Source organism: Dendropsophus ebraccatus, chromosome 4 (assembly GCF_027789765.1).
Source record: "Dendropsophus ebraccatus isolate aDenEbr1 chromosome 4, aDenEbr1.pat, whole genome shotgun sequence".
In the NCBI taxonomy this organism is placed as follows: domain Eukaryota; kingdom Metazoa; phylum Chordata; class Amphibia; order Anura; family Hylidae; genus Dendropsophus; species Dendropsophus ebraccatus.
This window is the reverse complement of record NC_091457.1, coordinates 157,761,052-157,776,194: the sequence shown is the minus strand read 5'-3', so window position 1 is coordinate 157,776,194 and position 15,143 is coordinate 157,761,052. Positions and strand designations below refer to the sequence as shown.

Genomic DNA, 15,143 nt, shown 5'->3' with positions numbered 1-15,143 from the left:
TCCTATCTATCATCTATCTATCTATCTATCTATCTATCTATCTATCTATCTATCTATCTATCTATCTATCTCCTATCTATCTATCTCCTATCTATCTCCTATCTCCTATCTATCTATCTATCTATCTATCTATCTATCTATCTATCTATCTATCTATCTCCTATCTATCTATCAATCTATCTATCTATCTCCTATCTATCTATCTATCTATCTATCTATCTATCTATCTCCTATCTATCTATCTATCTATCTATCTATCTATCTATCTATCTATCTCCTATCTATCTATCTATCTATCTATCTATCTATCTATCTCCTATTTATCTATCTATCTATCTATCTATCTATCTATCTCCTATCTATCTATCTATCTATCTATCTCCTATTTATCTATCTATCTATCTATCTATCTATCTATCTATCTATCTATCTATCTCCTATCTATCTATCTATCTATCTCCTATCTATCTATCTATCTATCTATCTATCTATCTATCTCCTATCTATCTATCTATCTATCTATCTATCTATCTATCTATCTATCTATCTATCTCCTATTTATCTATCTATCTATCTATCTCCTATCTATCTATCTATCTATCTATCTATCTATCTATCTATCTATCTCCTATTTATCTATCTATCTATCTATCTATCTATCTATCTATCTATCTATCTATCTATCTCCTATCTATCTATCTATCTATCTATCTATCTATCTATCTTGTACTAGTCTGGGATTGCCTTATGTGAAAAAACTCTGTAACCCCCCCCCCCCCCCCCCAGTCCTCCCATATACCTGATATGCAGTAAATCCTCGTCCTGTGAAGCGACTCGGAGTCCGCAGGGAAGATTTCGCACTGAGGGATCAAAGTGGAAAATGTCACAAATATCAGGATTAGACAAGAGCTGGAGGAAGTGTCCCATCTCTATGTGTGCTGGGGAACGTGTTTCTGCAAAAAAAAGCAATGAGGCTGTATGTATGTGTGGTGGATGTATGTGTGGTGGATGTATGTATATATGACGTATGTATGTATGAAGTTATCCGCTATATGTATGTGTGATATATGTATGAATGTATGTATGATATGTAATATATTTATGTATGTGTGATATATGTATGTTTGTATGTATGTATGTATGTATGTATGTATGTGTGATGTGTAATATATGTATGTGTGATGTGCACATGTATGTATGTGTGATATGTATATGTATGTACGTGATGTTACCCACTGTATGAGTACACTGGGAGTTTATCCAGGTATACTCAGTCCATGTAGATGTGGACCCCTCCCCCTTACTGGTCAGCAGATCTCCCCATATAGTCAGCAAATGCCCAATAGGTAACAATCTCATGTACAATAAACTAGAGGTTATTCAGGAGTCCATAGAAGCTGCCATGTACTGACTGAAATCTCTGCTCATGTGGGGTTTAGGAGTCCAGTGGGCGGTTCTACTGACTGACAGCCTTTCTAGTATGAGTGTGCATAGATATAACTATTAGTCACTGATTAGCACCGCCCACTGGACTCCTAATCCAAATAATAATAATAATTTTTATTTATATAGCGCCAACAGATTCCGCAGCACTTTACAATTCTGGGGTAGATACATAGACAAAAAATTAAATGAATAAAATTCTAATTATACTGAATCTTAATGTGACCAGAAGCAGAATCCGGAGTCGGATGTTCATCTGATGAAAACACAAAGTGATAGCGGCTGATCATGATCATCAGATCAGACTTGCATTTGGTATTTTCCACCAGTAATGGAAAAATATATAATAGACCCATTATAAATCAATTAGGGAAGAAACCTGTTGTATCATTGATGCTTCAAAGAGAATCATCATATCTGTAAGGACAGGCACCAGGGATCACAGCCTGTACAGAGACTTCTATCCTGCTCTATAACTAGCCCCCTGTATGTTCCCCCAGTAGTATATAGACCCATGTTCGCTCCCCCAGTAGTATATAGACCCATGTGCGCTCCCCCAGTAGTATATAGCACCCCTGTTGCGCCCCAGTAGTATATAGACCCCTGTACGCTCCCCCAGTAGTATATAGACCCCTGTGCACTCCCCCAGTAGTATATAGACCCCCTGTGCGCTCCCCCAGTAGTATATAGTCCCCCTGTGTGCTCCCCCAGTAGTATATTGTCCCCCTGTGCGCTCTCCCAGTAGTATATAGTCCCCCTGTGCTCTCCCTTTGTAGTATATAGCCCCTCTGTGCGCTCCCCCAGTAGTATATAGCAACTTGTGCATTTCCCAGTAGTATATAGTACCCCTGTGCAGTCCCCAGTAGTATATAGCCCCCCTGTTGCTCCCCCAGTAGTATATAGTCCCCCTGTGTTCTCCCTCAGTAGTATATAGCCCCCCGTGCACTCCCCAGTAGTATATAGCCCCCCTGTGCGCTCCCCCAGTAGTATATAGACCCCCACTTTGTGCTCCCCCGTAGTATATAGAGCCCCTGTGTGCTCCCCCTCCCATGTAGCCTCCCTGTGCGCTCCCCCAGTAGTATATAGACCCCTGCTTTGTGCTCCCCAGTAGTATATAGCCCCTCGCTGTGTGCTCCCCCAGTAGTATATAGACCCCCGCTTTGTGCTCCCCAGTAGTATATAGCACCCCTGTGTGTTCCCCCAGTTGTATTAAGACCCCCGCTTTGTGCTCCCCGGTAGTATATAGCACCCCTGTGTGCTCCCCCAGTAGTATTTAGACCCCCACTTTGTGCTTCCCAGTAGTATATAGCTCCCCCCCCCCATGCGCTCCCCCAGTAGTATACAGTCCCCCTGTGCTCCCCCAGCAGGGGCGGATTAACTTTACTATGGGCCCCCGGGCTGTTCACAGAGCTTGGGCCCCCCCAACCCACTGTAACTATGGCGGCACTAATTTAAGTCTTTTCCCTCCATAATGCAGCCTGTAAAGGACCTGTGGTGACATCATTGTCACATGATAAGGTCCTTCAATATATTCTCTAATGTTACTGCATTGTCTCCTGGCTGCAGTTTTGCCCTGATTTGTGCAAAATTGCGGTAAAAAGCAGCAATTTTTATGCAAATCATGGCAGAACATGTCACGGCCGCGGCTGCGTCCCGTGCTCCGGGCCGCCGCCGCGACTCCCCACTGCCCCATGCAGCAGCCGGTGTCCGTAGGCAGGGACCCGGCGCTGCTGTCACTTCAGCCCCGGGGGGCGCCTTACCTCTCCACGCTCCTGTCCGTCGCTGTGCCGGCCGGCGCGCGCGTCCCCGCCTCCTAGGGCGCGCGCGCGCCGGCTGTCTCAGATTTAAAGGGGCAGTGCTCTCCTAATTGGTCCATGTGCACAATCACTCCCTATAAATTCCAGCCCTGCCCCACTACAGGTGTTGGAGCCTCTACATGCTTCCCATAGCGTTTGGCCCAGCTCCCTGTTGTTCCTGATACCTGTCCGCTACCTGGTCCCTAGTCCTTGTTCCTGATTCCTGTCCGCTACCCAGTCCCTACTCCTAGTCCCTGGTTCCTGCTTCCCGTCTCTCTGCTGTTCCTGTGTTCAGCCTGTCACCTGCGGTACGCTTACACGCCACTGTCAGTACCTGCTCCTGTCACGCCTCGCCTGCCGTCACCAGCAACCAAGCCAGGGGTAGCGACCTGGGGGTCGCCTGCCGCAGCAAGCCCATCCCGCCTTGCGGCGGGCTCTGGTGAAAACCAGCGGCCCCTTAGACTCCGCTCCCTGGTGAGGTTTGTGCCATCGCTGGTGCCGGTCCAGTGGATCCACTACTCCGGGCGTTACAGTAGGCTCCAACCATGGATCCCGGCGAGGTGCCTGATCTCCGTGACGTCGCCAGAGTGGTCGCTCAACAGGCTCAACAGATCCAGCAGCAGTCGCAGCAAATCCAGCAATTGACTGCCGCCCTACAGCAGCATACTACAGGCCAGCGCCCACCACCACCTGCAACCACTTCGGGACTCCGATTGGCCCTCCCGAATAAATATGGAGGTGATCCCAAGTTGTGCAGGGGATTCCTGACTCAATGCACAATGCATATTGAACTGTTAAGTAGTCAGTTTCCCACCGAGCGCTCTAAAGTGGCCTTTATCATCAGCCTATTGGAGGGTAGAGCTCTGGCCTGGGCCACGCCACTGTGGGACCGTGATGATCCTGTTGCTGCCAATCTCCGGGCCTTCCTGGCCGAGTTTCGCTCCGTCTTTGAGGAACCTGCCCGTGCCACCTCAGCCGAGACTGCTCTTCTCAACCTCTCACAAGGGAGCTCCTCTGTCGGTGACTACGCCATCCAGTTCCGCACCCTGGCAGCTGAATTGGACTGGAACGAGGCCGCCCTATTAGCCACCTTCAAGAAGGGCCTTTCCACTCGAGTGAAAGATGTGCTCGCTGCCCGAGACCTTCCTACCTCCTTGAACGAACTCATTCTACTGGCTACCAGAGTCGACACCAGGTTTTCAGAGAGAGAGGAGGAGGTCCGACAAGAACGGCGTCTGAGTCTGCCCCGTCGCCATCCTCGGTTGGCACCGGTATTCCAAAATCCCGTTGCTCCTATGCCCCAGTCGTCTCCAGAAGGTCCTATGCAGGTGGATCGAGCTCGCTTGACGACTGAAGAAAGGGCCCGTCGACTAGAGCTGAATCTCTGCCTATACTGCGGTGGCGCTGATCACTTTCGGCAGAGATGTCCCCAACGTCCTCAGCGTCCGGGAAACGCTCGCACCTAGGTCCAGTGGGAGAGGTCTCCCTAGGTGTGAATGCCACCTCTCCAAGATTGACTATGCCAGTCTCCATCCAGACACCCTCAGGGCAAGTTCTCCAGACTACTGCCCTCATCGACTCTGGCGCTGCTGGCAGTTTCATTTCCGCTTCGTTGGTCCAAAGATGGCGGCTACCCGTGATACAGCTAGCCCAACCCCGGTCTATCTCTTCGATCACGGGCGAGATTCTTACCGAAGCTGTGCACTGCCAGACTGAACCCCTAGTCCTCCAGGTGGGCGCCTTACATCAGGAGAGGATCTCCTTCTACGTCTTGCGCCATTCCTCTTCCGCCATCTTGCTGGGTCTTCCTTGGCTGCAATTACATACCCCTAAGCTGGACTGGAGAACTGGGGAGGTTCTCGGCTGGGGCCAGGACTGTCCAAATAGGTGTCTGAGACCTCCTCAACCCAAGTGCTCTACGAGGTCACCTGCTAATGCCAAGCCTTTGTCTGGTCTACCGCACGAATACCAAGACTTTATTGATGTCTTCTCGGCCAAGGAGGCAGACTCTCTACCACCTCATCGGTCCTATGATTGCCCTATAGACCTTCTTCCTGGAACTTCTCCCCCACGTGGTCGAGTATACCCTCTCTCTGTGCCCGAGACGGAAGCCATGTCCTCCTACATCCGGGAGAACTTACAGAAGGGCTTCATCCGTAAATCCACGTCTCCCGCTGGCGCTGGATTTTTCTTTGTGCAGAAGAAGGACGGTTCCCTCCGCCCATGCATAGACTACCGGGGCTTAAATAAGGTGACTGTCAAGAACCGCTATCCTCTTCCGCTAATCCCAGAACTATTCGACCGTCTCCGTGGAGCTAGGATCTTCTCCAAGTTGGATCTCAGGGGAGCGTATAACCTGATCCGTATTCGTGAAGGAGACGAATGGAAGACCGCTTTCAACACCAGAGATGGGCACTACGAATATCTGGTCATGCCATTCGGCCTATGCAACGCCCCAGCGGTCTTCCAGGAATTCGTGAATGATTTATTCCGCGATCTCCTCTATGTCTGCGTCATTGTCTATCTTGACGACATCCTGGTCTTCTCCCACGACCAGCAGACCCACGTGTCCCATGTACGACAGGTTCTACGGAGACTACGGGCCAACCGTTTGTATGCCAAGTTGGAGAAGTGCCTTTTCCATCAGCGCAGCCTGCCGTTTCTTGGATACATTATCTCTGACCAGGGCCTACAGATGGATCCTGCCAAGCTCTCAGCTGTTCTCCAGTGGCCTCGTCCTGAGGGACTTAGAGCTATCCAACGATTCCTTGGATTTGCCAACTACTATCGGCAATTCATCCCTCACTTCTCTACCCTGGTTGCACCCATAGTGGCTCTCACAAAGAAGAAGGCGGATCCTAGACGCTGGCCTCCCGAGGCCGAACATGCCTTCAATAGCCTAAAGTCTGCCTTTGCCTCCGCTCCTGCTCTAGTTCGCCCGGATATCTCCAAGCCGTTTTCTCTTGAAGTTGATGCTTCCTCTGTGGGCGCCGGAGCAGTCCTCTCGCAAAGAGACACATCAGGCAAGACCAGAACCTGCGGGTTCTTTTCTAAGACTTTTTCCCCTGCCGAGAGGAACTATACTATAGGAGATCGGGAACTCCTGGCTATTAAGCTGGCACTGGAGGAGTGGCGTCATCTCCTAGAGGGGGCTAAACATCCCGTTAACATCTACACGGACCACAAGAACCTCCTCTACCTCCAATCGGCTCAACGCCTCAATCCTCGGCAGGCCAGGTGGTCCCTCTTCTTCTCTCGGTTCAATTTCACCATTCATTTCCGTCCAGCCGAGAAGAATATCAAGGCCGATGCGTTATCCCGAGCATCCGATGTTCTGGGGCAAGAGGAATCTCCTCGACACATAATTCCTCCCGATCGCCTAGTACCAGTTGCCACTTCTACTCTGCAGCAGTTGCCTCCCGGTAAGACTTATGTGCGCCCCGCACTCCGTAAACGCATCTTGAAATGGGGTCATTCCTCTATGGTGGCCGGGCATCCGGGAGTTCTAAAGACCGGGCAACTGATCTCCCGCCACTACTGGTGGCCTAGCCTACTCCAGGATGTCAAAGACTTGGTGGCGTCCTGTACCATCTGTGCCAGAAACAAGTCCTCTCATCAAAGACCTGCCGGCCTACTTCAGCCCTTGCCAGTTCCAGACCGCCCCTGGTGTCATATAGGCATGGACTTTGTCACAGACTTACCTCCATCTGCGGGTAACACAGTCATCTGGGTTGTCACGGACCGCTTCTCCAAGATGTCCCACTTCGTGGCTCTTCCTGGATTACCATCATCCTCTCGCCTGGCCCAGCTGTTCTTTCAGCATATCTTCCGCCTCCATGGTCTTCCTCTTCATATAGTCTCTGACAGAGGCTCACAATTTGTCTCCAGATTCTGGCGTGCTCTCTGCTCTCAACTCCAAGTGAAGCTGGACTTCTCTTCGGCCTATCATCCCCAGACCAATGGGCAAGTGGAGAGGGTCAATCAGGTCCTTGGCAATTATCTTCGACATTTCGTCTCCGCTCGCCAGGACAACTGGTCCAGTCTGCTTCCTTGGGCAGAGTTTTCCTACAATCATCTGGACTCGAGCTCCACAGGCAAGTCACCCTTCTATGTGGTCTATGGACGTCACCCTCGTCCTCCTCTGCCTCTATCTCCATCCTCTGAGGTCCCAGCCGTGGAGGAGTTGTTATCTGACCTGCAGTCAATCTGGGAACAGACTCGACAATCTCTGCTCAAGGCATCTGTCCGCATGAAGGACCAGGCGGATAAGAGAAGAAGACCCGCCATGAATTTTCTCCCTGGTGACAAAGTCTGGCTCTCGGCCAAATATGTCCGACTCAAGATCCCCAGCTACAAGTTGGGTCCTCGATTCCTCGGTCCTTTCTCGGTGCTAAAACGCCTCAACCCTGTCACCTACAAACTCCGCCTACCCCCTACGATGCGGATTCCAAACGCCTTCCATGTCTCCCTCTTAAAGCCAGTGGTCCTCAACCGGTTCTCCGATAAGGCTTCGCTCTCTGCTCCACAAGCCGTCTCTGATGACGTTTACATTGTCAAAGACATTCTGGCTATGAAAACTGTCAGAGGGAGACGATCCTTCCTAGTGGACTGGAAAGGATTTGGTCCTGAGGAGAGGTCCTGGGAACCCGAGGCTAACATCCTGGACCAAGACCTCATCAAGAGGTTCCTACAGGCCAGAAAGAGGGGGAGGCCAAAGGGGGGGGGTACTGTCACGGCCGCGGCTGCGTCCCGTGCTCCGGGCCGCCGCCGCGACTCCCCACTGCCCCATGCAGCAGCCGGTGTCCGTAGGCAGGGACCCGGCGCTGCTGTCACTTCAGCCCCGGGGGGCGCCTTACCTCTCCACGCTCCTGTCCGTCGCTGTGCCGGCCGGCGCGCGCGTCCCCGCCTCCTAGGGCGCGCGCGCGCCGGCTGTCTCAGATTTAAAGGGGCAGTGCTCTCCTAATTGGTCCATGTGCACAATCACTCCCTATAAATTCCAGCCCTGCCCCACTACAGGTGTTGGAGCCTCTACATGCTTCCCATAGCGTTTGGCCCAGCTCCCTGTTGTTCCTGATACCTGTCCGCTACCTGGTCCCTAGTCCTTGTTCCTGATTCCTGTCCGCTACCCAGTCCCTACTCCTAGTCCCTGGTTCCTGCTTCCCGTCTCTCTGCTGTTCCTGTGTTCAGCCTGTCACCTGCGGTACGCTTACACGCCACTGTCAGTACCTGCTCCTGTCACGCCTCGCCTGCCGTCACCAGCAACCAAGCCAGGGGTAGCGACCTGGGGGTCGCCTGCCGCAGCAAGCCCATCCCGCCTTGCGGCGGGCTCTGGTGAAAACCAGCGGCCCCTTAGACTCCGCTCCCTGGTGAGGTTTGTGCCATCGCTGGTGCCGGTCCAGTGGATCCACTACTCCGGGCGTTACAGAACATAAGTCTTTTTGGGGGGCCATGGGCCCCTCAGAAGCTCAGGCCCCTGGGCTACCGCACGAAACTGACCTATTATAATCCGCTACTGTCCCCCAGTAGTATATAGCACCCCTGCTGTGTGCTCCCCCAGTTATATAGCCCCGCTGTGCTCCCCCTCTCATATAGCATATAACATGCAGCGGTCACAAGAGGCCACTCTCCCCTGTCCTGGTGCCGGCTTGCTAGTGTCGTCATTCAAGCGCCAAAACCAGAGACAGAGCGTTACGAGCGCTCATAGTTACTGTGCAGAGGGGAGCAGCGCAGCTCAGTTTACAGGTATACTGAGCTGCAGCAGGGGTCCGGACAGCTGGCCTCCGCAGTCCACGTTAGGACCACGGTCTGCCAGTTGAGGCGTTCTTTATCACATCCATAACTTTTGGACCCTTAGCCGTGCCGCGGAATTCAATTTCAAGCCCAGAACCCTAAGCTGATCTATGTTCTGGATCAGTTTTTTCAAACCTGTGAAACTCCAGCTGTTGCAAAACTACATCTTCCAGCTTGCCGAGCAGCAGCATGATAGTAGTTTTGCAACATTTTGTGAGTCAGAGATTGAGGAACACCGTTCTAGAAGTTCAACTGGTGCTGCAGCTTTAAGACCAGGTCCCTACAGGTCAGATTAGCCAACTAAGTAACACTGTAACACCTGTAACACTGAGCCATGTTCTTTTCTTCTTTCTAGATCGCTTGTACTTTGCAACCTTGCGGAACAAACCAAAAAGTACCGTAAACACTCACTATTTCTGCACTGATGAGGAGCTGGTCTATGAAAAGTAAGTCGAAAAGAGTCAAACGCGTCATACGTAAACAAAAAAGTGTTGCTTTATCTAAGTATCTAGTACTTGTTATGAGTTACAAGAGCTGCATTCACCTCTGTGCAGACTTCAGAGTGGGAATCTCCCAGCATGGTCTCCAAACTTGCTATGGTAGTTTGCACTTAGTAGGGTAGTGCCGTCCGTACAACAGGTGCTAATCTGATAACAAGCTCTCCCATCGCATTATAGGAGATCAGCTAAACCAGGGGTAGGGAACCTTGGCTCTTCAGCTGTTGTATAACTACAACTCCCATCATGTCTGGACAGCTGAAGAATGTCCAGGCATGATGGGAGTTGTAGTTTTGCAACAGCTGCCCTGCCCTAGGGAGAGATCTCTTACACTAATTATTTTCTTTACAGTTGACAGTTTAGCTGGAGGAGAGGGAAGCTGCTTAATAACAGGAGAAGGAAGCATTTTTGTCTGATAAGATATATTACAAAGTTTCTTATAGTAGCTTGTACTATTGATCTGTTCTAAAGCTTTGGCTGTCCAGGCATGATGGGAGTTGTAGTTTTACAACAGTTGGAGAGCCAAGGTTTCCTACCCCTGAGCTAAACCGCTGTATATGAGTCTGCCGACAGGCTTGTTTCCAATACCGACCCTCAGAATTGTGAATTCAGCTCTGGCCTAAAATAAAGTTCATTATTCAGGATTAGGAAAAGAAATGTAGTGCGATTGGGGCATAAGATACAGTACAGTACTAAAGATGGCATGTGGGGAAGAAGGGGTTTTGGATGTGCTGTCATTTCTGGTAAATTGAAGAAGTCCGGTGAAAATTTTAATAAAGTATTATATTGCCCCCCAAAAGTTATACAAATCACCAATATAGACTTATAACAGGAAATACACATAAAGTGCTTTTTTCCCTGCACTTACTACTTGTTGAGGTGTGGGATTTGTTGAGGTCACAAAAAGAAGCAATGTCACTCAGTCATAGCCAAAGAAAAATTCTTCTTCTTTATTTTAAGCAAGATGACAAAACAAATAATATACAGCAAATCATCATAGCTCCAGCTCAGTCTCACCTGGCAGTAATCAGGTCAGTGCTCTATATAAACCCAGCACCCCCTTCCCTCTGGTTCCTCCTGGTAAGCTGTGATACTGTTTGTATGCTGGTGGATGTGTGTTGGTGGGAAGTGCTGCACTTGTCTGTCTGTCGAAATAACAGTGGGTAGAAAGAAGTTTTGCTGGCCAACAGAGAAAAGAAAGTAAGAGAAAGACACAGACAAACTTATACATCCTTCACCCCCTAACACTACTGCACTTCACTTCCTGGATAACATGGTGATGTCACTTCCTGGATAACATGGTGATGTCACTTCCTGGATAACATGGTGATGTCCCTTCCTGGATAACATAGTGATGTCACGACCCGACTCTCGGAGCTGTGCGGCTGTGGCTGCTGGAGAAGATGATGGCAGAGGGATGCTCAGTGTCCCTCCAGTGCCCTGTGTCCCTCAGTGTCCCCCTGCCATCATTCTCTCCATCAGCCACAGCCCACACAGCTCCGAGAGTCGGGTCGTGACATCACTATGTTATCCAGGAAGTGACATCACCATGTTATCCAGGAAGTGACATCACCATGTATCCAGGAAGTGACAGCACCATGTTATCCAGGAAGTGACATCACCATGTTATCCAGGAAGTGACATCACCATGTTATCCAAGAAGTGACATCACCATGTTATCCAGGAAGTGACATCACCATGTTATCCAGGAAGTGACATCACCATGTTATCCAGGAAGTGAAGACTTGATGCAGTAGTAAGTGCAGGGAAAAAAAGCTCTTTATAAGCATTTCCCATAATAAGTGTATATTGGTGATTTGTATAACTTTTTGGGGGCAATGCAATACTTTAATAAAAAATTTCGCCGGACTTCTCCTTTAAGTGATTTAAAGAAATTCTAGGCATCGCAAACATCATTAAAGGGGTTATCCAACCTTAGAAAAACATGGCCACTTTCCTCCAGAGACAGCACTGCTCTTGTCTTCAGTTTGGGTGCAGGTTCTGTAACTCAGTTCCATTGAAGTGAATGGAGCTTAATTGCAAACCACGCCTGAGCTGGAGACAAGAGCGGTGCTGTCTCTGGAAGAAAGCAGCCAAGTTTTTCTAACGCTGGATAACCCCTTTATAGAAGGAAATTATAAAGGGTCAGTCCAGAGAAGTAGGATAGAGATGTCTGCGAGCCGGGGAGTGAAGCTCTTGAACATGCACTTCTTCACACTTGTTCTACTCATTGATGGGGGTTGCAAAACTTTTGACACATGTCCGTAACATCACAAGAATAGGAATCTAACAGGAGTCATAGACAATGCAACATCTTCAAATTTATTCAAGAAGCCATCAGTACCTCAATGCAACGTTTTGTCCCTGCCTGGTCCAAACCTTGCGTTGATATTCCGCTGGCTTCTTGAATAAACTTAAACATTTTTTTATAGATGCTGTTGGATTCCTATTTATTCTTCTCATGTAACTTGGCCTCCATTTGAGTTAGGTGGCCCTCTGGCGTGTATCCACATTCTTCCTTAGGGCAGTTACGGACTGTATTTCTGGTGCTGTTGGACCTTTACATTGAAGGTGACATCTCCATAACATGTCAAAATTTTTTTTTTTTAAGTAGTACTCCGGCGAAATGTTTTTTTTTTTTTCCAGATCATTTGGTGTCAGAAAGTTCTATAGATTTGTAATTATGTTAAAAAAAAAAATCTCCAGTCTTCCAGTACTTATCAGCTGCTGTATGTCCTGCAGAAAGTGGTGTATTCTTTCCAGTCTGACACAGTGCTCTCTGCTGCCACCTCTGTCCATGTCAGGAACTGTCCAGAGCAGGAGAGGTTTTCTATGGGATTTGCTGCCACTCTGGACAGTTCCTGACATGGACAGAGGTGGCAGCAGAGAACAGTGTAAGACTGGGAAAAATACACCACTTCCTGCAGGACATACAGCAGCTGATAGGTACTGGAAGACTTTTTAAATAGAAGTAAATTACAAATCTGTATAACTTTCTGACATGAGGCGATTTAAAGGGGTAGTACCCCTTTAATGAGTAGGACACTTTAAAATGTTAAGAAACAATAGCAGAATGTTGGTTTCGGGACGTGTAGATGTAAAAAAACAAAACAAAACCCCCCCAAAAACACCACTAAGGGGTTAAAACGCTGTAAGAGACATGTGGCTACCAAGAGGACCCGATAATATAAAGTGCTATAGGATAAAATCTGAAGGCAAAGAAGGGGGGGGGGGTTACTTACACGATGGAGGTCAGTAGATGAAGACTTGGCAATCAAACCTCACGGTTCAGAGAAAGTGCGACAATCTCTGGTCTGGTGAACATGTTGTCACGCAGCACTGACCTACTTCTCTGAGAAGGGCCTCATCATTGTTAATTCAGGAGGTTTTTGTCATCCGTCCATTGTCCGCCCTATCCCAGAGCTGGAAGGAGGGAACGGGACAATGTGCTCAGCTTCTGTATTTGGGTACATCAATGGGCACCTAAAGGTCACGGCCTAGGCCTCTGCTGTGTGCACTGAATCATCTGTACGTGGGACACATGAGCGGACAATCCTGTGTGACTTGTTCCCAGATGACCCCCATAGTGCGGCTTTCACCCGCCACACCGTGAGATTAAATAGCTGACACCTACACATTAGCGGCGAGGTGTGAGGAAACCCTATACCGTGTCATTACCTCGCTGGTTGATTTACATCTCATTGCTTTTTATAGCCTGACCTGATTTATGTATTTATTAAGTAATAAGCTAATAAAGAGCTCAGATAGGATACAGAATAGAGTCATAAGTGTCCGGCTATAGGAGCTTATATAGGGGGAGATTTATCAACCATGGTGTAAAGTGAAACTGGCTCAGTTGCCCCTAGCAACCAATCAGATTCCACCTTTCATTTTCCAAAGAGTCTGTGAGGAATGAAAGGTGGAATCTGATTGGTTGCTAGGGGCAACTGAGCCAGTTTCACTTTACACCATGTTTGATAAACCTCCCCCTATGTGCATTGCATTGAAGTCAATTAAATTGCGGAAATAAATAGAAAAACAGCCCGCCTTTTCTCTTTTTATTGACGTTGTGTGAACGTAACCTATGAATGCGCCAATGTTTTGTTTGCGTGTGAAAAATTATTTTCACAGGATTAGATGTGAATCTGGAAAGAAGTTGTCATGGCCACATAATAAAAATATTATTAATAGTCATAATAAAAAAACAACGAAAAACCACAAGGTAATAATTACAGTTATAACAAACATAATTATAAATACAATAATAATGATGATACTCCTAATAAAACATAATAATAATAATGAATAAAAATAATGGAAAAATTATTAATAATAAACCCAATAATAATAATACTAAATAACAAAAATAGTGATAATAATAAAAATAAAATAATGATGATGATAATAATAATAATAATAATAATAATAATAATAATCATAATAATAATAATAATAGTAATAATAATAGTAATAATAATAATAATAATCATAATAATAATAGTAATAATGATAAACAATATAATAGTAAAATCTACATATAATACATTTTGGGGGTATATGTTGCTCCAGGCCCTGACATACAGAGTACCCGTGGTTATATGTGCATATAGTCCTCATCTATACAGATATCCTAGTATAGGAAGCTTTGCTCCCCACCTGTAACTTGTTGCTCTCTGGCCGCACCTTGCCAGACATGATAGGACCTGTAATACCAATAGTTACAGATCAATGCCTTATACTATCATTGTATACTGAGCTGAAAATGAGATATCTCATATATAACAAGAGCAAAAACACAAGAGTTTTCTACAATTACACAAGAAATACATATGAGAGAGAGGAACCCACAAACCCCAGTTATATGAACCCACAAACCCCTCTAACCATGAGGCTATATAGTATCTGACTACAAGCACGTATTCCCTGTATGTCTCGGCTTCTCTGACTTTGGATGATGGTAAATGTTTGTATTGGCGGCGGCCATGGGCAGATTCACATGCTGGGAGGATAATGTGATATTTCAGAGGGAAGCTGGATATTGTGATATTACAGAGGGAAGCTGGAGGCTTGGGTGGAGAAATCACAAAGTATAATGTGGATTAATAGGAGGTTTGCACTTGGGCAAAGGCAACAAATTGTATAATTATAGGCTGAATAATAAAACACAGAGGGAAGCTGCTACTGGGAGGGACCTGGTGATATCGATGGGCAGTAATCTAGGCTATAGTGACCAGTGTCAGGTAGCTGCTGCCAAGGCTAATGAAATAATGGGATGTATTAGAAAAGATGCTGGTCACAAGGACATATATATATTTTTGTCTTGTTCTGGATCAGCACAGTAAGTTTATAAGTTAAACTTCATGGACCTTTGTCTTTTTATTAACTTAAGGCCATGTTGATACAACCTTGTTGCAACGGCCGCGATTGTCTTGAAACCTATGTTGTGCTGTAGAACGGGTGAATCCCGGCCGGAGTGTATACACAGGGTATACACTCTGGCCAGGATCCCTGGCTGCGCCGGATGCGCCCACATCATAACTCAGCGAAGATTGGGATGATCGGGATTGGGATGATCTTTTCTGTGACCGGCCGTTCTGTGACCTGGCCGGGTCATGGA

General features: G+C 47.5%; 1 protein-coding gene and 1 long non-coding RNA gene across 3 annotated transcripts in view; one reads left to right on the top strand and one right to left on the bottom strand.

Moving 5' to 3' along the window:
• The window catches only part of LOC138789037 (uncharacterized), a 37,963-nt gene extending 25,103 nt beyond the window's left edge, over window positions 1-12,860 (bottom strand). The window contains exons 1-2 of the long non-coding RNA XR_011362690.1: window positions 12,769-12,860; window positions 800-860 (exon numbers count right to left, since the gene is read on the bottom strand). This is a non-coding gene — a long non-coding RNA (uncharacterized lncRNA). The remainder of the gene's footprint in view (window positions 1-799; window positions 861-12,768) is intronic.
• Window positions 1-15,143, top strand: part of CDC14A (cell division cycle 14A) — an 80,301-nt gene that overhangs the window by 4,207 nt on the left and 60,951 nt on the right. For both annotated transcript variants that reach the window (XM_069967547.1, XM_069967549.1), the window contains exon 2: window positions 9,385-9,475. In XM_069967547.1, coding sequence (XP_069823648.1) covers window positions 9,385-9,475 — 91 coding nt within the window. The remainder of the gene's footprint in view (window positions 1-9,384; window positions 9,476-15,143) is intronic.